General features: G+C 43.6%; 1 protein-coding gene across 1 annotated transcript in view; it reads right to left on the reverse strand.

The window, feature by feature from the left end:
- TTLL5 (tubulin tyrosine ligase like 5) overlaps positions 1-22,360 on the reverse strand; it is a gene marked incomplete at its 3' end in the record, with an annotated part of 139,011 nt that overhangs the window by 102,738 nt on the left and 13,913 nt on the right. The window contains exons 9-11 of the mRNA XM_081999989.1: positions 10,799-10,900; positions 10,580-10,671; positions 8,374-8,481 (exon numbers count right to left, since the gene is read on the reverse strand). Coding sequence (XP_081856115.1) covers positions 8,374-8,481; positions 10,580-10,671; positions 10,799-10,900 — 302 coding nt within the window. The remainder of the gene's footprint in view (positions 1-8,373; positions 8,482-10,579; positions 10,672-10,798; positions 10,901-22,360) is intronic.

The following is a 22,360-nucleotide window of genomic DNA, read 5'->3' on the forward strand; positions in this document are numbered from 1 at the left end:
TATGCACATTTTTTCAAAACACTGCAGAACAGGGTATTGGCAGAGAAGAAGGTTTTCCATGGAATTAACCAGTTCCCTAGTGCCTGGAGTGAAAGCAGAAGAATTTCTTTGCCATGCTGCTTTCCTTGAATCCTGGCCCTAGCCTCTGTCGCCTCCCTGATGCTGGCTCCGGGGGGCTGGACTGCTTGACAAGATCTTCCTATGCAGACAGCTGTGCGAGAGCTCGTGTAGCTTAGGATGGGAAGTTAATGAGTTGGGAGGGCAGGGGGGGAGACTTGGAATGGGAGGAAATGGCAGCAAAGTGAGTATTGCTTGCTCACTTTTCTAGATTGTGTAGCCAGGCAGTGAGTAGGAAGCAAAACAGCAGAGAGTTAAGGAGTTGGTTCACTCCAAAGAAATGAGGTTGAATCTACATTTGGCTCTCTTGCTCCCCAGACGGGAAAGGCTGCACTAGGGGGAAAAGGAGGAGGTGGGGATTATAAGTGTAAACATTAGCAAAGCATTTTGATCAGGAGAAGCTTCTGATGATTTTAATACATTATTTCAAAATACAGCCTCAGGTTTGGTGAAGACTGTAACTCTTAATGGCATAGCAAACTCCACTGCACAGGCAGCTCGTGCCCGAGGCAGAGAAGCAATGAGTGGGCCTGTGGCAGCTGCTGGTCTGCGACCTCCCAACCCCAGTCAGGAAGCAGAGCAATTTGTTTTGACTAGCTGCTGCTTCTTTTGCTGCTGGCCATTCCCTCCCTCTGCCCCTCAAAGGACTTTTGCTGGTATTTTGGCTCCTCTGACTTTGTCCTCCTCTCCCACACTTTTCTCCCTTCCAAACCACTTGCTCTTTAAATCTCCCTCTCTCCCACCCAGTTACTCACTCACTCTGTCCACTTTTACAAACACATATGGGAAACCTCTTGACCTTAGCTAGCCCTGACCATACTGCTGGTGCTTTACACTCCTTTCCCTTGTGTCTGCCTTGTTTATTAGGACAGTAAGCTCTTCGGGGTATCCCTGTTGACTCTATTCCATTGTTAACCACAGACATCTAATGCCATCTGCAATGCCTTAGGGTCTCCTAGGAAGGCTCCACTGCTGCTACATAAGGCCCCAAGTCTCACGTATTCTAGGTCACACCTACAACCCCTAGACAGATGTCTCTGCTACCTCAAGGCTTCAGGAGTTATGCAAAATCCACGTTCTGGCAACAGAATCAAGCCTCACAGGTTCTCACATAGGACTTAGCACACAGGGGTTCTCAAGTCTGCCTGGGATACCAAGGCACAAACATAAAATAAATTACCTGTGGTTTCAACTGTCCTAGAAATAACTCCTTGGCCCTCTTCCACATCTGGAAAATGCACTATCTAGATTAAACACAGAAGTATCCTTGCTACTGTGAAACTCCACCATCATTTATAAAAATAAATGCATAGGCAGCACAAAGATGTAGAGTCACATGAACATAGCAAGATCAGAAGTATATCCTCTGCAATGACCAACTTCAGCAAGACTGCCATTTCCCTCTGTAGAGAGAGTCAAAAAAGCAGAATGACTGAAAGAGAAACATATACCTCAGGCTGTGGCAACAGTAGGTTTATGACAACCCACCTTCACCACTATTGTTATTAAGGGAAGAATAGAAGAAACTAAGATACCAAGTTTTCACTGTGCCTTCCCTTGCACCCCTCCTCTTGCTACCCCAATCCACAAAAACATGTTTCACTCTTGCAGTTTGCTAAAGAGACTGGAATTATATCAGGAGGTACCATCAGTTGCCAAGACCCAGCAGGAACAGCCTGCCTCTCCCCTCCAACCCCCATAGAGAAGTCATTGCTGACCGAGCTTCCCAATCCTCCCAAGAGGAGGGCTAGCTTCAGACTAAAGTCTAACAGCAACAGTTCAGCCAGAGATTTTTTTCCAATGTCATTACTGAAGACTAAGAGGAAGGCTAGAGACATGGTTTCAAGCTTTTTGGTTCTGGTAAACTACCATGTATTCCAAGTGTGGTTTATAATCCTGTTAAAGACTGCACTGGCACTCCCTTTTAGAAAACATCCCCAAAGAATGTGCTATTCTCTGTAAGTCTAGAAACTAAGTTGCAAGTGATAGCCTGGTAGCGCAAACAGTGTTTTCATGATTTTTGCATGGAATGAATAAGCTCAATTCCTAAAGGGTCACTGCAATTCTGGTCTTTGTTTTCAGCTTGTTCACTGAGGAAAAAGAAGCTTTACTGCAAAGTACATATCCTGCAACTGAATGGAGGCAGCTTGAGGTTATGAAGGGATATGTATACATTGAAAAAGGCTGCATAATATGTAACTCTACTGCTTCTGCAATAAAAACTGATCATCTCATTTTAAGTAGGAGCATACTTACAGACATTCCTAATACAAGGAACTACATCTGTGCCACTAAAATTCAAGTCTTCCCTTTTTCCTTCCTACTTTTTCTGTGCTTCATATAAAAGTATCCTGTAGACTATGCTTATAGAGAACATGTATCAAGGGGCTTCAGTTAGAAAAGTTAACAGTGCTACAACTTCAACCAAAGCAGCAACTAGTCAGGGCAAGGGAGAAAAACTTCTAAGAATATAGTGATGACACACCACTTTCTTGAACATAATGCCAAACTTGATGCTTCAGAGACTACATAGTATTTTGTAAATAAACTACATCACTTATCCACCAATGAACTCCACTTTATCTAGTGATAATACAGTACCTGCTTCAGCTCCGGTAGAGCACTTCTTAACAGCTATGGGGACATAAAAAAATTTACACCTTAGAGGCTATCACAGTCAGGTACCAAATCATTCCTGTTACCCTACAAAAGGCCAGCGTAACAGTTTAGGCTTTGATAAGCAAAAGGCCAAACTGTGTCATATCAAGTAACAGAACAGAAGTCTCTACTTTGGACACCAAAGGCTTTGGGGAAAGTACTGGTGCTGTAGTCTTGTGCCAGAATTTGCCTTGCACTCCAAATAATACAGCTTAACTCCCTTTCTTAAATAACTTTACTTTAACAGATAAAGGCTTTATCTCTCAGTGTTATTAGAGGAAAGGATCCAACAAGAGGGGACAGAATTATTCCACATGTTGATGTTGTTGCCTACTTCATGAGATGCAGCCTGCACCTGCCAGAGTTTGTCATACTAGTTTGGCCAAATGTGTAATTACCTCATTTAGAGGCACTTTCTCCACAATAGGTAACCGAAGAAATTCCATCACTTATAATATGATTCCTCAACCTTTTTTCCTTCTACTGAAGCCTGAGGAACACTTAGTCACATTCCCAATAAAAGTTCTTCAGAAGCAGATTAATTTCAGGGTGCCTACATAGAATCACAGAATATCTTGAGTTGGAAGGGACCCATAAAGATCAACTCACGTTGTTCAACTCCCTGCTCCTTGCAGGACTACCTAAAACTAAATCACAGGATTATGAGCATCATCCAGATGCCTCAAACTCTTGACAGGATTGGTGCTGTGACCACTTCCTTGAAGACCCTGTTCCAGTGACCAACCACCCTCTCAGTGAAGAACGTTTTCCTAATGTCCAATCTGAACTTCCCCTGACACAGCTTTATTCCATTTCCTCATGTCCTACCACTGGTCACCAGAGAGGAGATCAGAACCTTCCCCTCCACTGCCCCTCTTGAGGAAGTTGTAGACTGTGATGAGGTCACCCCTCAGCCTTCTCTTCTCCAAGCTGAACAAGCCAAGTGATCTCAGCTGCTCCTCCTAAATCTTGCCCTCAAGACCTTTCACCATCTTGACTACCCTCCTTCTACATAAACCACTACTTTGGTGAAGAAATTACAAGTTGAACTCATTGCCCATACCAAAATCAGACTCAGAATCATCCTTCTACTCTGAAGTCAGAAAAGTTAATACGGCTATCTTCAAGGCTAACATCAAAGAACAGGAGTCTTGCTGCAAATTGGGCTGCCTTTATGATCCTAATCTTACAGGGTAAATAAATTATCACCCATGAAGGAGAAAGTTCTTCAACTCAGAATGTAAGATCATAATGAGTGAAGAGGTTAACATCCCAATAACCACCTTTGGACATCACCTAACTTCCCTTACATCACTAAGGAACGGAAGAGTATATATGCTGCTACTTGTTCTTCAACAAACTTAGGTGGCCAAATTAAGAATATGTAGTAACAGGTACATCAAAATAAAAGCCAGCTGACTCCATAGATACCTGGGTACATGAGGTGAAGGAGAAAGAGAGCATGTTTCCTGACTTCATTAGCCCGAGTTCTTCTGATTACAAGCTCCTAAACTCCAACAACCCTAGCCCCAAGCAAACTAGGAGACAAGAATAACCTGGTGTTCCTCACTTCCAGGTTCTCATCTATCTGTTAAAGACCTTAACATCACTACAAGAACCAATGGCAGTAGAAGATGGAATGAGAAGCCACGTTGATTCAGACTTTGGTAACACAAGTCCACTGATGATATATTGACAATGCTGGTCATTTTTTTATGGCTGCTTTTTGGAAGAGTTAATTCTTCCTAGGTCTGCCCCATCACCCGAGAAAGAAAACTGGTGCTACCAAGCTGAGAACAGCTTCCTAAAGAAACCAGCAACAGGGATCCTGACTCCTTCAGCTGAGCTCTGGGTGCTAAATCATCAACAAACAGTTAGGTACCATTTAGAGCTATGAAGTGACAAGGAAAACAGCACAGGGATAGACTCCTACTTCTACAGGAGCTATCACTAGAAGACTTATCCCTTGAACTCATTTTTTTACCCTTCAGGCTCAGCTGACAGTTTTGTTAAATTCTGAAGATACAATTGTATTACAAAACCTGCCTTGGCACTTTGGATCACCAAAAGACTTGTACTGAAAAGTACAGAGCTCCTGAATCTGATGGTAGCCAGAGGTCTCCAAGGACAACCTTTTTCACATTCAAAATGGCATCTTTACATACTGACTTTAAAGCAAAGACTGACAGTAAGGCTATAAAAATAGAATGGATTAAGCTTTGCAAAAAAAGATAAGCGTAGGGAATACCTGTTCTTCTTTTCCTTGATATATCTATGAAACCAGGAAAAGATACAATATATGTGTATGATATATGTATGGCTGACCTAAGCCTCTAAGCAGGGACTCACCTATACTGATGTCAAGCAAGTCTGCACAGAAAATCCTTAAGAATCTCAAATTTTTTAGTGTCCTGCAAAATTCATTATGGAGCAGGCCAGCACTATGAAAGGCTACCATTCCCCCAAACAGGTCAACCACTTCTACTATGAAAATTAAATGCTCAAGAAGAACAGCAACATAGATGGTTGAAAACTGATGATTAGATAAAATGAAGACTTTTTTAAGTCTCCCTGATTGCAGAAGAGCTCAACAGTGTCACTGCTGGGTTGACTAGACCTGGGACTGAAACAGGGGACTTAAATCTATTGCTTCTTCAGGCTCATGTTTCAGTGAGTCCAGGAAACGGTGCTACACTGGATACTGGCAAAAAACACGTGCTACACACAGCTCCCTTCATTTCATCCTCTACTAAACCATCCTACAGAGAGATTTTTCAGACTCTCTAAAAAGAGGCCTCACTGCCTTTCCTAACCTACCCAGAAGTGCTTACTCCAGGAGGGAGAACAATGAAGTCTTTAATCTGCTTGGGCATATGTATCCCTATCATACTGCCTGCTCCCACACTGAAATGTCATGTCCCTCAAAGTCAGTGCAAAATCCAGTTTCTCTTAAAGAAGGCTCCAGAGACAACCAACAACTCAACTGGTGACCAGCTTCAGGACAATGCAGTGGTTCACAATCCTGCAGCATGCCCTCCTCTGGAGCTACTGGTTAAGACAATTTTTACTTGCAGCTTAATTTTACATGAGGAATTATTAGCTAATCATAAAGAACAGAATAGAAGCTTGAGATCACATTGTTAATAACAAAGCATGAACAAGGCTGCAACAAAATCATGTAGTACTTACACTACTTTCTGTTATGTGCTTCAGAGGAACAAAAGTACTGAGCATCCCAAGTTCTCTGAGAACCGATTATTACTAGAATGCAGTAAACAGCTCACGTGACAGGGCCAAAAGGGCACTCACTACAATCTTTCCACAAATTGTCAGCAGCACTCCACTTTGACATTAGAAAAAGAATCATCGTGACCTACTACTCACTTTCTAGGCAAGCATGGGTAGCTGGAACCACACAGACTGTCTCAACAGTCTTATTTTAGACATGAAGAAGCCATGAATGGAGTCTCTTCCCTTAAATCTAGAAAGCAAGTATATTACATTAAAAAAAACCACTTACTTGGGAAAGCCATAAAGGACCACAGCAGTGCTCAACTGTTAGAGAAATAAAGTGGGCGATCCAATCTAGACAAATAAGTACTTGTGATTTAATTTTTAGAAAGAAGGTGGCAATTGTGCTGGAGTCCTATTCCCTAGAACAGCATCACAAAGACTAAAGTAGAATACACATCAAGTTAGTCATATTTTTCTAGAAGCTTAAAATACAGAGGTAGGCCTTGTTTGTAAATCTCAGATACAGGTTTCTGAAGTCTGAGATACTTTTCAAATGATCAGTCTCTCAGGACACACATGCAGTTTTATTGTTCACAGCCCTGAATAAAAATAAAAAAAATTTTAAAAGGCTCTTGGGAGCCTCTGCATGCTGCCTTGAAATCTTCATTCCCAGTTTTCTCCCTCATGTGAACAGCTATGAACCATTCTGAACATTTCCAGATAGAAAAACTGCCCTTTTTACAACCGGGTTAAAAGTGGCACAACCAAAAAGTGTCAGCAACAAGACACACAGATGAAGAATTAGCCGTACAGCATGACAAGGGCAGTTTCAAATCCTTGGGACAAGGACCACCATTTAATTGTGGGGGAAGGTGGCAGAAAGTACTGAGCTCTGGAAATGCCTTAGGCTCCCTAGGGAAGCAGTATGGCTCCTACTTAAGCTCTCTTTCCTGGGAAGCTCTTAATTTATGTTTACACTGAAATAAATGGAACAAAACAGTTTATTTGTGGGGGAGCATTTGAGAGGGTGGTTAGTGCAGCCCTGGGGAGGCAGCAGGAAGTGGGATAACCTCAGAGCCAGGCCCAGCAGAAAGTACATGAGGAACATTAGTTTCCGCACACGCAGCTCAGAGGAATCTAGAGACACAACTGAGGCAGGAAAAGGGAGAAGCAAAAAAAAAGCAGCACTTAAAAGTGCTTGCTTTTTTTTAATCCAGTTGTTGATATTTCTGGAGTAGCTGATAAACTGCTACTTCACTAAAACTATTATCTAACTTACAAATCTCCATGTATGCCAAGGTTCTCCAACTCTGTTCAAAGGCATCAGAGTTAGTCAGGAGAAGCTAAGGACAGAGAGGTAGCTAGTTTGTTAGGTAACTAAACAAGATACCAGCCATGGCTCCTTCTTGATTCTTGACTGTCTCATCATCCTTGAATATTCAAAGATGACAGCATTTATGTTAGAGTGTCAAAAGCTGCAGAATTGTCAATACCCAAATGCAATGCAAGGACCACACAAATGGGTTTACCTGTCACAGCTAGTTAAAATGTAAGTCCCAAAACCTAAACACAGGACAGCTTAAGCCAAGCTTGGTCCTTGGTTTAAGCACTGACTGAGACTAATTCTAGACTCATTTCCTCTGCCCTGAGGCTCCATCTTCGTGCATGTATTCACATGAGCAAAGGCAGCTAAGAGCAGGAGGAGGCCTCTTTCGGGAAGGTTGGGAAGCAGCCACTGGAAAGCAGGAGAAGGCACACTGTGGTACCAGCCGCTGTTTTCTGGACCTCATCCCAGCATCTGCTGCCAGCAAGTTCTCAAATCCCTTTGCCAGCACATAGCTCTGCATCTAACTTCTACCAGAAATAGGCTTTGACGCCACCATGCGGTGCTCTCACACACGCACAAGCCCAGAAGCATTACCACTACCGTCATTCCAGACACTGCATTTCACATTCATCCCTAGTCCTCAGATGCATGTAGGACAATAATTCAGAACTACATTGGGCTAGATGGCTCAACAGAAAATATTAAATGCTCTAAAGGGAATGTTTAATCATCCACAGCCATCCTTTGCAGGGGCACTAGTGCGTCAGTAACTTCAACTTTCCAAGACTTCCCCAGTTCCCTTTCAAGTCCCTTTTCATCATCCCATTTTCTAGCATGATATTCTGATGAACAACACTGGCACAGAGGCAACTGTAATTCAATGTCCCCTGCCCTCACAGAGGCCTATACTGAGGGAAAAAAAAACAGTATCCAGCTTCCTTGCAATAGGAAAAGCACATTTTCCTGAAGCATCAGAAAGCTGGAAGTTTCAAACAATACTCAAAAGCCAATCAATAAAGATGCCCCCAGTGCCTTACCAAAGCAGCTGCCACGATGTGAAAGAAAAGTTTTACAAGCTGTGGCAATGGCCAGCTCAGCAGAAACTACAGTCTTGATAATCAGGTCTTCCACGTTGGCCATCAGTGCTGCAAGGAAGGGAGGAAGGGGTGGGGGGTGGGGGGAAAAAAAAAAGTAGATTGTGAAGTAGCACACATTATGTAGAAAAGCATGAGATTATGCATATGAACAGATACCTTTGTGAACCAAAGCATGTAAGAGCTATGGATGACAATGATGTTTGGAAATCCATGCAAGCATAAGTGTATAGATGCATGCATAAGTATCCTAGTGCAAAAATACTCACAAATGAGAATGATGAAAGTGAGTATGTGTGCAGTGCAAGTAAGCAGAAACATGTGGCAAGCACATCAGCACAAGTCAGCTGGAGTCTGATCACCACCCACTCAGAGTATTAGGAAGGATTAAAGAAGAGTGGGTTAGTGAGATAAACCCTTAAACTACAGAGAATAAACCATGGCCACTGAGACACAAAAACTTTTCTTGTGGACTTTTGTGAGATAACTGTTCTGTGATGTTGCACCTTCCTCTAAAGCAGCTGTTCCCATACCATGATTCACAAATCATTTCAAAATTATAGGACTGGTGACAGCTCCCAGTCCTTCTGGCCTATAGATACATATAGATAATCTGCAGTTTCAGTAAGGAAGCTCTCTACAGCTCCTGTATGAGCCTGTAAACAGGGCTCAGGAATAGGACTCTGAGCTGACAGAGGAGCAAAAAGCAAGGAAAGATGCACATTAGATGTAGACCTGGTTTCTACACTGGGCTTAGGACAAGTCATGCAACAGAAAGAACACCACACTTGGTTTCTGTTTTCAAGGACAAGCAATAGAGAAGTGAGAGGAGGAGGGAATGAACAAACACTGGAGTCTTAGTCTGAAAAGTTAGTAGGGATGATAAGACAACCTTCCCCACCCCTCAAAGGGAACACAAGCAAACACACAAGACCTCCAGCAAACCCACACAGACATTTGGTCCCGAAGAATGTCTAGTACAAACCACTTGACTAAAGTGTTCGATTTAGGCCTACAATTACTATTTCTCATGTTCAGATGACGACGTGCAGGGACCTGCATAACTACAGAAGGGCATGCAAGCAAATTTAGATGTGAACTTCTCTGCCAGAAGACGACTAAGTGGACGCAACACAGCATAGGACTGTCTAAGTGCACATAAACATCCCAGAACACAAAAATCTTGCCAGCCCAGACAAGGCCAGCACTTTCCAGCCAGCATGTTGCCTCCCTATGATCAGAACCAGATGCATCAGAGAAAGGTGCAAGAAGCCTTGTAATGGATAGTTAAGAGAAACCTGCTCGCATTGCTCAGCAGTTTACTTAATAATAAAGAGTGCATGTTTTATACTTTAGGTTGGGGTGGAGTGTGGAAATATGTCAATACAAATAACTACGTGTACACAGTTTACTGAAAACATACGGTGCAAGTGATCAGACAGCCATGCACACATATGATGGGGAAAAAGTCTACTTCCACCTGAAAGCCAGATTCAAACCCCTTCCTCCAGCATCTAGGCATTCCCTGGCAATACTTGAAATACGGGCATAGCCGCTATCAGTAGTGTTACTGATGCCTCAGTATTCCAGGTAATTCATCCCTTAAAGGATATACCTGGCTTCTGCTCTGCAGATGCATTTACTCCCAGCAGACCTGGCAAAGGTGTGAAAGAGGGAGCTATTTTATATGAAACACAGATTGAAATGAAAACACCCAGCAAAAACCTGAGCCATGGAAAGATGACACCACATCCAAGAGTCATTCAAACTGGCACAGTTCTCCAGAGGTTGGTCACTCATCAGACTGAACAGGTCATGGGAGCAGTAGAGGGAGGGAAGCTTTTAGAAGTAATGGAATGACCTTAAGAAACGGGAAATGTAGGTAAAAGTATTAAGAAACACACCCTGAGAAAGTCTCAGAATATTATTTGCAAAAGAGAAGGGGTAGGCCTCACTTCTGGGGACAGGACTCATATCTGGGGATAGAGAGTAAATGCACAGCTCTAGTGAGTAAGCTGTAAGGAACAATGTTTCCCTCCACCCTGCTCTGGTGCTAAATGTAAGTCACTGGGGCTCTTCCCTGACTTCTTAGGATTCACACTGACATGAAGATCTGACAAAGCAATAAAAGAACATGATCTATACTGACCTGCGGTGTCTCTCCCCTCTTGTTTTAAGTACCTCAACATTGCACTCATGCTCCACTTGTTTCCATAATCCTCTACTTCAGGATCATCACAGCTGAAAATAAATGAAAGAAGCAAGTTGACACCACTGGCCTACCTCTAAGGACTTGCACCAGCCTCAGACCAACTGCTGTAAATTGACCCATCCTCTAGAGATCAAGTTCCTTTTTCCAGCCAAGTACCTGACATAGTCTCCACTCTTCTTGTTGACACTGTAGTTGGTCAGATGCATGAACTGGTTTTTAATGTTCTTGGATGCCTGGTCATACCTCACTGTTGCAAACCTGTAAAGAGAGAGAAAGATTCACAGTATTTCTCAAACAAGTTACATGCTTGCTAAATATGACTATGCAGACCATTCAACAACAGCTAGGGAGAGAATGCATGCATTTGATGAAGTCTCATTAAACCTCTCCTCACAAAAAATCCAGTTATTCTCAAGGGCCACATACAGGTGCATTTAGTCTCTTTTTCAGTCTTAGAACAGGGAGCTCCATTAGTTCTCCTGGGAGCTTTTACAGCCTAACGGTGTATACATCATGCAAGGCACATTTTTCCTTGACTGCTTAGGTTTGTGGTCCTCAGGCATTTTGGCCAAACAGGCCACTTTGCATTAGACAGTCAGTGTCACAGTCCCTTCAATTTCACAACAGGACCTACTATGAATACCTAAGATCCACTGGTCCTGAGAAATGCACACATTCAGAGCAATCATACTACGTATGCATACTACAGTCATATTTCCTGAAGTCTCATACAAGCACAGCTCAGTTCTTGTGTACTCCAAGGATGCCTTAGGAAAGGCTGAGGGTGGAAACAGATTTCTACCACCAACAACTACATAGCCTACAACTGTCAATTCTCCTTCGCAAGAGGCATCCAGGAAACCAGGTACAACCTGCAGGGCAGACCAATTTGTCCAAAAAGGCAGCATCCACTCCAGGATGCTGTCATTCTCAAGGACTACACAGCCCTTCCATATCTCAAAGATATCACCTAACTGTGTACAAGGAAAGGGACTGTAGGGAAGATTGGAGTCAGAAGCAAAACACTGCTACAAACTTACTTAGTCTCCATATGAACCCTGTTACAGCCAACAATACCACAGTAAAATCAGCCTGTTTATTATGGAAACAGTGGTAACCTCCCGACTGAAAGGCATTACCTGTACTGTAACCAAGTACCACTTGGTTACATCACCACTCCCTTAGCCATACACTACCATTACAGATATTTGTGCTGAAATGAATCAAAGACTTGATCCAACTGAAAAATGGCCCAGGATTTTGGTTTGTAAGGTGATTGAGGGATTATTTTTTGACATTATATTTTTTGGTTTTGTGTTGAGGGGGAGGCAGAGGGAACAGGATGTGAGAGGGAGAAGGCTGTGAAAGGACCCAAGGCAGATCAGCTCCCCGATCCAGCTACAAAGTTATAACTTGATAAGCTTTTTATTTTCCCCCTCTCTAGTAGCCACACAAACTTGAGCTATCTATACTCTCTTTCTTCAGCTATCCACCTTTATTTTACCTGCATAGTACTGGCAAAAGAGTGTCTGTCCTGCACAGCAAGCCATCTAAAAAGAGCCTTTTTTTGCCAAATCAGATCAGTTCACTGCATGAGTACAGAACTGCTTGTGGTGACACAATAAACACCACAAGCCCCTGAATGAGCACAGGAATACAGCACAAAACGGCACTGAAGCAATTTAATCAGTAATCTTATCAACAGCACACCTCTTTAAGACAAGGTTGAATGAATGCTGAAACAATACAAGCTTCTAGGAGAAGGGAAGGAGCTTCCTGCAACCACCTGCTAGTAGTTGCCCATGCTACCCGTCCATTGCAGTTTGCACTGTGGAGCCAGAGGGGAACTAATCATATACCTGTGCCAGGAAAGGAAAGGGTCAACATGAGAATGGGAACAGCACCCAGGAAGAGTGCATGACTGTTTCTCTTGATAGACATGCCGATTTAAAATGTTTTAAATTACGTCTTGTGCAGAAGTTGTTTTATAAAGACGTAGTTGCATGATCAGCCTTTGTGAATCTAAGGATGCACTGCAGCTGAAAGCTTATCCCCTGCTCAGTTGCACACTCCAGCCACTCTACTTGATCTGCTCCACAAATTACATAGCCACAGGCAAGTCAGATCACTTCACAGATCTGACTAAACAGCCACTTGAGCAAATATAGAAAGATACCAATTAATTTCCAATCAGATGCAGATATGCTCTCTTTCAGGCATAACAGAGGAGAGTGCTAGGATGCAGAGCCAGGCCAGAAAGAGGGCAGTGCCTCCACGTCAGGAGCAGGCCACAAAACAACTTAAAAACAAACAAATGAAAAAAAAAAAAAAAAATCAAACATTAAGCAGAGGATAATACTATCCGTGGTGACATTTGCAGAATCTTACCTCCAGACAAGGACATGCCATCAAGTTAAATATAATGTAATAGAATAGTTCAAATTGGAAAAGACCTACAACGATCATCCATTGTCCTGACGGGCAAAAGGGTCCAGGAAGGCTGGACAGGCTTCAAGAAGGAAATCTGAAAGGCGCAGGAGCAGGCTGTCCCCATGTGCCGTAAGAAGAGCTGGCGGGGAAAACAACCGGCCTGGCTGAACAGGGAGCTTTTGCTGGGGCTCAGGAAAAAGAGTAGAGTTTATCACCTCTGGAAGATGGGGAAGGCAACTCACGAAGAGTACAAGGATCTCCTTAGGTCAAGCAGAGACAAAATTAGGAAGGCAAAAGCCCAGCTAGAACGCAATCTGGCCACGGTTGTAAAGAATAACAAAAAATGCATTTACAAATATATTAACAACAGAAAGAGAGGTGAGGAGAACCTCCATCCCTTACTGCATAAAGTGGGGAACATTGTCACCAAGGATGAGGACAAGGCTGAGGTACTTAATGCCTTTTTTGCCTCAGTCTTTTAATAGCCAGACCAGGTATCATCTGCAAGGTATTCAGCCCTCTGAGCTGGAAGACAGGGATGGAGAGCACAATAAACTCCTCATAATCCAGCAGGAAACAGTTAAGGACCTGCTAAGCTACCTGAACAGCCACAAGTCTATGGGGCCTGATGGGATCCACCTGAGAGTACTGAGGGAGCTGGCAGAGGAGCTTGCCAAGCCACTCTCCATCATTTATCAGCAGTCCTGGTTAACAGGGGAGGTCCCAGACGACTGGAGGCTTGCCAGTGTGACACCCATCTACAAGAAAGGCTGGAAGGAGGATCCCCGAGTACTACAGGCCTGTCAGCCTGACCTCTGTACCGGGGAAGATTATGGAGCTATTCATTTTGACGGTGCTCACAGGCCACGTGCAGGACAACCAAGGGATCAGGCCCAGCCAGCATGGGTTCATGAAAGGCAGGTCCTGCTTGACCAACCTGATCCCCTTCTATGACCAGGTGACCCACCTAGTGGATGAGGGAAAGGCTGTGGATGTTGTCTACCTGGACTTCGGCAAAGCTTTTGACAGCATCTCCCACAGCATTCTCCTGGAGAAACTGGTGGCTCATGGCTTAGACAGGTGTACTCTTTGCTGGGTAAAGAACTGGCTGGATGGCCAAGCCCAGAGAGTTGTGGTGAATGGCGTTAAATCTGGCTGATGGCCGGTCACAAGCAGTGTTCCCCAGGGCTTGGTTCTCAGGCCGGTCTTGTTCAATACCTTTATCGATGATCTGGATGAGGGGATCGAGTGCTCCCTCAGTAAGTCTGCAGATGACACCAAGCTGGGTGGGAGTTCTGATCTGCTGGAGGGTAGGAGGTCTCTGCAGAGGGGTCTGGACAGGCTGGATCAATGGGCTGAGGTCAACTGTATGAGGTTAAATAAGGCCAAGTGCCAGGTCCTGCACTTGGGTCACAACAACCCCATGCAACACTACAGGCTTGGGGAGGAATGGCTGGAGAGCTGCCTGGCAGAAAAGGACCTGGGGGTGCTGTTTGACAGCCGGCTGAATATGAGCCAGCAGTGTGCCCAGGTGGCCAAGGCAACCAACAGCATCCTGGCCTGTACCAGAAATAGTGTGGCCAGCAGGAGTAGGGAAGTGATTGTGCCCCTGTACTCGGCACTGGTGAGGCCACACCTTGAATACTGTGTTCAGTTTTGGGCCCCTTACTACAAGAAGGATGTTGAGGTGCTTGAGTGTGCCCAAATAAAGGCAACGAAGCTGGTGAGGGGTCTGGAGCACAAGTCTCATGAGGAGCGGCTGAGGGAACTGGCGTTGTTTATTCTGGAGAAGAGGAGGCTGAGGGGAGACCTTATCGCCCTCTACAACTACCTAAAAGGGGGTTGTGGCAAGGTGGGTGTTGGTCTCTTCTCCCAAGTAACTAGTGATAGGACGAGAGGAAGTGGCCTCAAGTTGCGCCAGGGGAGGTTTAGATTAGGTATTAGGAAAAATTTCTTCACCAAGAGAGTGGTCACACATTGGAACAGGTTGCCCAGGGAGGTGGGAGTCACCATCACTGGAAGTGTTCAAAAAACGTGTAATGTGGCACTTCGGGACACGGTTTAGGGGACATGGTGGTGTTGGGTTAATGGCTGGACTTGATGATCTTAGAGGTCTTTTCCAACCTTAATGAACCTGTGATTCTATGATCTAGTCCATCTGCAATCATTTTCTTATTGGGCAGATAAACAACTCCTGTTTCAACATACATTGTTATTTCTAGAGCCTCTATCAATAGTCTCTGGATGTTAGAATGGTGCAGATCACAAATGCAACACTGGCAACGGCCCACATCCCTCACACTGTTTCACACTCACTTGGAATGGAAGAGCATTACTACCATTGAAATACCAGTTATGATTACCTTCAGCACTCTATAGTTCTACAGCTTTTCACACTGTACTTCACTTTATCTTTCTTCCACACTAGTAACAAGGCTATTCATCCACCACACTTGTTCACTCCAGGAAAGACAAGAGACTTGCGTGCTACGGAATGTCTTGCTTCAAGAGAAATTTACAGGTTATTTTTAGAGACACTAAGGTCATAGAAACAGGCCTTACAATAAGAGTGGAAAGTAGAAAAATTTCAATGCTTGTAAAGTCTTCTAGGTGTTAACCTGAGATTTGAATAAACTCTTGAGAAATCTTATAATCTTTAGAGGATGGTATAATTTTGGGAGCCCCTCCCTTTTCCAGTTCCAGGCCTCTTCCAAGAATAGAATATTTGTCACCTAAAAGATAAGGGCCAAGATCCCAAAAGCATTTTAGGAACTATATGGTAAGGTGGCACAGAAAACAAAGGGTGAGCATGACATCTTCCCAGTAACAATTTACCACAAGCACATGCTGCAACATTCTGCACGAGCTATTTTCCTAAGTACTAAAGGCTTCATGCCCAGGTATCTCATATTGCTATAATCCAGCCAAAGAGTGATGAAGGCACAAATAGCTGAGGCCAGGTCATCATCTGCCAGGATAAGACTATTTCCTAGCCAAAGCATTACTCGTGGATGCTGCTATGTGGAATCCTGCAATCAACCAGGAATCCAAGAGTACTCCTAAACTGGAGACTGGACTGTCCACATGCAGAGGTGCATCTTCAGCCAAAAGGAGACTCTTATCAAGGGAAATTCTTCAAAATGCTATTTTCTGCTCACTAAAACCACCTCTGTTTTGCTCTGCTTCAAGCAACTCTTATTTCCCCCCACTGTGATCTGATCCTGTTCAAGTTCTGGACTACTCCACAGGCTTTGCAATGCAGAGACCCAACACACTTAACACTGCTGTGTATTGCTGGTAGTTAAGTTTGTGTGGTCTGAATGGTTCAACAATTGGACCGACATTGCTTTGAATTCTTACAAAGAATTTTCCTGTAGGACCTGTCAAGTGGAAAAAAAAAATACCTAGGAACAGGTGAAATTTTCCTCTATTAGCCAGACAGGAAGGTTTTCTGCCACTTCAGTGCATTCTTCTGACCCCACCTCATCTAAACCAGCAGTTCTCCTTGTCAACAATGTGAACTATTATAGAGGTAACCAAGAAAGGAATGGATATCTGTTCTATATCCACCATCAAAAGGATATCAACCCTGTTTTGGCCTGAATTTAGATTTGTTTTCTCTATAACACAGGTTCTAATCACAAGATTTCAAAGTTGGATTTCTCCTGTGTTGGCAGAACACTCTTTCACCTGCCAATAGACTTGGGGTAGGAGAACAGACAGAGGATGCAGGAAGAATGGTCTCCTATCACAAGATTAACCTGGGTCACCTCTGTGATATGTATTACACAGACTTAATATAGCTCACAGCAGCAAGGACATAGGAAGCACCTTCCCCTGTCCTGATGTTATGTACTGCTTGTATTCTCTATCTAAATTGAACAACAAGCAATATCAGAGACATTCACTTTCATTAACTTGTTTTCCTGGTCTTACTGCACTCCCGTTCTCTCAAAGATTGTCCCCTTCTTATGAATCTTGTCCTTTTGTAATCTGAGGAACGGGATAAATTAAGAAAATTAAGGACACCTCCTAACATGATATACAAGAGATTAGATTCCAAAAGACTCTGAACAAAAATATGGTGGGAAGCTTCTACCTCAAAACTACAGCTGGAGATAGGAAAGGTTAAACCAGGGTTAGCTGTGCACTGTTCAGTTTCCACACAAACTGCTGCCAGCAATACAGCCTCCCAGGCAGAAGTAGTAGCAATCATATTGTGAACAGTACAGGCAGCCTCCCTCCCTTTCACTGCAGCTTCTCTTTCTTCAGCAGGACAGAGGAGATGCCCTTCATTTCTGAATTCGAAACTTAGAAAAGAGAAGTCACATGTGTACATTCAATCATTCTGACACACCCGCCCATGTCTCAGCTGGTCACAGCCAAGTCACACAGGCACACACCACCTTGGATGAAGACAACAACCAGTTCCCTTTAGCAGCAACTACACTGAGCAGCAACTGCTACAGAGCTCACATTCAACAACAGCACATTTGCCTTCCCTCTGGCTGCACCTTCTCTTGGATTGAGGAGGTGGGAAGAGCAGTCAAAAACAAGCAGTAAGGTGGCAACAGTGGCAGCAGGTAGCCTGGGCAGCAGGAACAGAAAATCAAGGGAGAAATTCTTACTAATTCCTTCAGACTCCAGAGGTACTCTCAACCTCCAGACAAACAGTGTATCACCTAGAGGCATCCCAGCTCTCTGCTTCCCTGTCATGCTTCAGAGGCATCCCCTATTAAAAAATCACGTTTGGCATTCAGATACTGACAGATTACTGCCCTCCCTCCCCATAAGAGTTCACTATAAGCCTAATAAGCAAGCTTAAGCTCCACCTTCAGTGGGCCACCTACTCCACAAGCGACAGGCAGCACTTTTCCCTGTTGACCTAGCAATCTACAAAACATGTCACAGAGCCCACACTTATCTCTGGATATCTCCAAATCCACCACACCAAACTTTGATTGGCCCCTAACCCACAGCCCTACACTGCCTTAACCCAAAAAACCTACCCTTCTACTGTCATGCATTTAGGCAGGACACTACCCAAGGGGTTGCACACTGCTCTTTGCCTTATCCCCAGCATTACTTCAGGAAATTAATTGACCACAAGGTAAAGTTTGTCACATGCAAGCCATTTTGGAAATACATAAACTGGATCGTTAAATATTTACATAAGATGTTACATGGTTTTGCATGAAACTCGGTGGCTCTGGAATGCTTATTTAGCCAGGGCCTGGTAAAGGAGGAGAAAAGACCCTGGAGTGGGAAGAAGGAAAGAATAGTTAATCTCTTCTCTCAAGCAAGTGCTACAGAAAAAGCACACATTGTGATAGTCTTTTCCATGACTGCACACCGGGTTCCTGCCTAAATGTCCTGGAAATAAAGTGTAGTGTTTCTATAAGCACACTCCTCAGATTTTATGCTTGGAGTCACTTTCTCAGTCATCTTCCCTCCCCACCTCCATACATTAGACTTTGGCTTCCCTGTTAAGTCTATTAGCTGCCACTTTGTTTAGGGAACTAAGGCCACATAAAAAGTTGTTTGCACCATTCAATTCTATTTATAGTTCCCATGAACTGCTGTTAAAATCAGGATGAAAAGAAAAAAGACTCCCTAAGGGAATTGTTCAATAGACTAGAACGGGTGGAGGAGAATTACAGGTATTCCCATTGTTAACACTATCAAGGTCTGGACTCCAAAAGCCACCTGGGACCCAGTTCCCTTCCAGGACAGGAAACAGAAGACTAGAGACAATCACAATCCATCTATCTCCAACATGAATATTTTCCACAACATCCACCTGACACATCAGTTAGCAACTGAGTATGAATAGGAGCCAAAGCTTGTAAGTGAATTACTAAACATAAAAAGGAGTTTTGATGACATCGCTATGATGGCAGTTTCTCTAACCAAAGCTGGGCAAAACTATTCAAACAGCTCTGTGTTAAAGAACAAGACCCAGGAGCAGTTTTACCAGATATTTTCCTTTTTTATCTTTTCATAACAAATTTGCACTTTTTCATTTTATGCACTGCCATTAATAGGATTTTGAACCTATGGAGCATAAGGAAACACCATGAGGGTGACTGAGCACTGGCACAGGTTGCCCAAAGAAGTTGTAAAGCCTCCCTCCTTAGAGATATTCAAAAGCCATTCTGGACATAGTCCTGGGCAACAAGCTCTAGGTGGGCCTGCTTGAGCAGGGGGGTTGGACCAGATGACCTCCAGAGGTCCCTTCCAACCTCAGCCATCCTGTGATTCAGTGCACCTCTTCTGTTTCTCACATTCTCTAGTTTCTCATTGTGCAGACTGTCACCAACAGTTGCCCAGCCTCAATGATTCTTTAGTATACTGACCCTGTCTGTTAAGTGCAACCGTAGGGTCATACAGTTACACCCAGAGACCCACTATGCCTGGGTAGACCACCCTCTGCTACCCAAAGACAGACTCAAAGAGACTGGGAGGGAGGAGGGGAGAGAAGTTAATCTGAGGAACATGAAAGATGAGGTCTACAGAAGAGATCAAAAATTAATTTGCTAGTTAGTGTTTAGCTACCTTTCCTTCAGAATTTCCTAAAATATGCCATCAAGATGACAGGTTGCTGAAGCTAGAAAGACACGCTTCTTTTTACTGCAGAACAGTGATATGCTATGTCAATATTATAACTACATCACTGCAAGATATACAAATATTGCTCAAGGAGCCATTTTTCCACTCCTTTTTTTTTTCTTAAACAACTCTTTCCACCAAAAGAGCAGTTTTGATGAAGCTCAACAAGACTAGATTGTTCAAAATGAAACCCTTGTCCAAGCACCCTAAGGGCCACATCCTATACCACAGACAAGTGTCTAGCTGTGTGCCATGGGAACCAGATTTAACGCAGGGCATCACCAGGCCATGACTCAAAAAAAATACAGTAAAAATACATAGTAAAATATAGAGCAAAAATATAAAATATTTCTATTACATATATATAAATATATATAGTAGGCTTCCTTGCACCTCTCAAACAATAGCAGCCTGAGGCCCAACTACTCCATTTTACAGAAGAAAATTCAAGGTAAAAACACATAGTCTAAAATCAGGTAGCAGGTGTCTATATAAGCAGTATTCTATTAAAAGACATATATAGATAGACAGTCAGATAGATTTTTCCCCTCAGTGATTCAAACCCTGCTTAATTAAAAGCAAGGAAGCAGCAAAAAGTCTCACGGCTTGATGCACTATGCACTGGTCCAAGGCCAGTGGCAATGTCAAGTGAAAAAACACAGCTCCACGGCTTCTGTGTGAGGCAATGTCTACCGACGGAGTTGCAGTCTGATCCCCGGTATCCATGCAGAAGTGAGTTACACTCCCTAAGAAGCAGACACCTGCCAGGCAGGGGTTACTGCAAGGGGGACAGGCCCTGCTGCGACCAGCTCAACCAGCTCTGGCCTAAGCACAGCCTGTGAGGTAATGTGAATTCCTTGGCTCAAAGTGAGCACCTGAATTCTTTGGAAAGCACAAGAATCCAGCACAGAAAAGGTAAATAGCCCAGCAGAGCCAGTGCTAATTAGGAAGCCAAGCTACTGAAGCAAGGGGTGCTGCAAGGCTGAGGAGAGTGAGCTCAGGCAGCAGGATGGTAGCTGGTGGCAGCCACTGGGAAGCCCAGCTGTCTACTCCACCATTATGTGAACTCTCGTGTCCCTCTGGAAGTCTCCCTCAGCAGCTGCTACTTGGGCCCTTTGCAAGAACATTGGGTTTTCAGCTCAGTTTTGCCTTTTTTTTTTTTAATATATTTTTCAAATTCAGTGTAAATCTGGCTAAGAAGCTCCTGCTGGGCTAGGACCCTTCCAGCCATTCAGGCTCAGAAAAAAGGCTGCCTAAACCTGGTAGTTTAGGCAACAGACTAGGCTATAGAGAATTCTCCCCAAAACACGGAGCCATTTACTATGAATTCCCGACATCATGTGTCAAGTCCCCATTATGTCTGCAGGTACCAGGCAAGATAGGTCCACCAGGCTCCTTTCTGTCCCGTAAGGACATACGCAGAAGGAGGGCAAGTCAAACGGAGGAGAGACATTCCTAGTTGGCAAAATGGAGAAGGCTCACACACAACACAAGCTATTCCTGGCCCCATATCCTCTTCAGCTGTACTTCAGACACAGGTCAGGCTTATTCTTCTCTCCTTGCATGGATGCCCCTCCAAAAACCAGCATAATTCACCAATTCAACAGTTGGCTGTAAGAGCAGCCTTGGGACTCCCACATAACTGGGCTTGGTGAGTCACCTTCAAAAGCATGTCAAAGTTTGTAATTAAGACTGTAGTTTATTAGCAATGCACCTCTTATTCATAATAAGATATAAAAGGTATGTCAATCAATATATTCCATCACATATTTTGGAAGTCTCAGATAAATAAAACTACCTAAATTTTTAACGTATGATCAGGTGACTGGGTTACAGCCTCAGGCAAAACTGGACTGAGCTTGCCCAGACCATCTCGTTCTCCAAACCTATACCTCCAATGCAAATGTCCCAGCTACAGTTCTCCAGGCTGTGAATCACAGACGGCCAGTCTAGATAACTGCCCTTTCCAGCACCGTTAATAAATATCTGCCACTTTAACAGATGTATGGCAGCATGCTTTGTCTACCTTTTTTTACAATATGTACTAGAAACCATGTTCAAGACCATGTTTTTCAATCCAACAGCAAGGATCTTAAGTGACGCAGTACTGCTTTATGCCTTAAGCACAACTTCAGTCTTGTTTCAAGCCTCAAGAAAGAAAAAGAAACACCCACCCCACTCCCTCCAAACAGATCATTAAATATTCCCAAACAAATTGATTAGCAGCATTCCTTCTAGAGGTGGACCAGGCCCAAAACATGCAAGAGGAGGTTTGATAAAGTTTGAGGGAGGCAAGACCAGAAAAGTAGTATTGTAACAAAAGATGAAAACATAGAGCACATTCACTGATACTGTTCACAGTAACTCTCCAGAAGTCTGATACCTGACTCTGCTGACCACAGGCTCTGTCCCTACGACTCTGCCCCAACTAAATACAGCTTATCCCACAGGGAGTGGGGTGCAAATAGCTACAAAAGGAACCTACTGGACATCAGTACTTCCTAGGTTCTATTCAATATTCTTTTAGAAGACAAACCAAAAAAGCAGCTTTGAGGTCAGTATCTTCCTGAAAGATGCATGAAAAAAAAGAGAACTTCATCCAGGGCAAATCAAACTGGTACTCAGTACTTCCAGCACAAATCAAGCAACAATAGCTGAAGGTTTTGTTACACACCTCTG

This window comes from Phaethon aethereus (genome assembly GCF_964289735.1).
Source record: "Phaethon aethereus genome assembly, chromosome: 5".
NCBI classification, from domain to species: Eukaryota; Metazoa; Chordata; class Aves; order Phaethontiformes; family Phaethontidae; genus Phaethon; species Phaethon aethereus.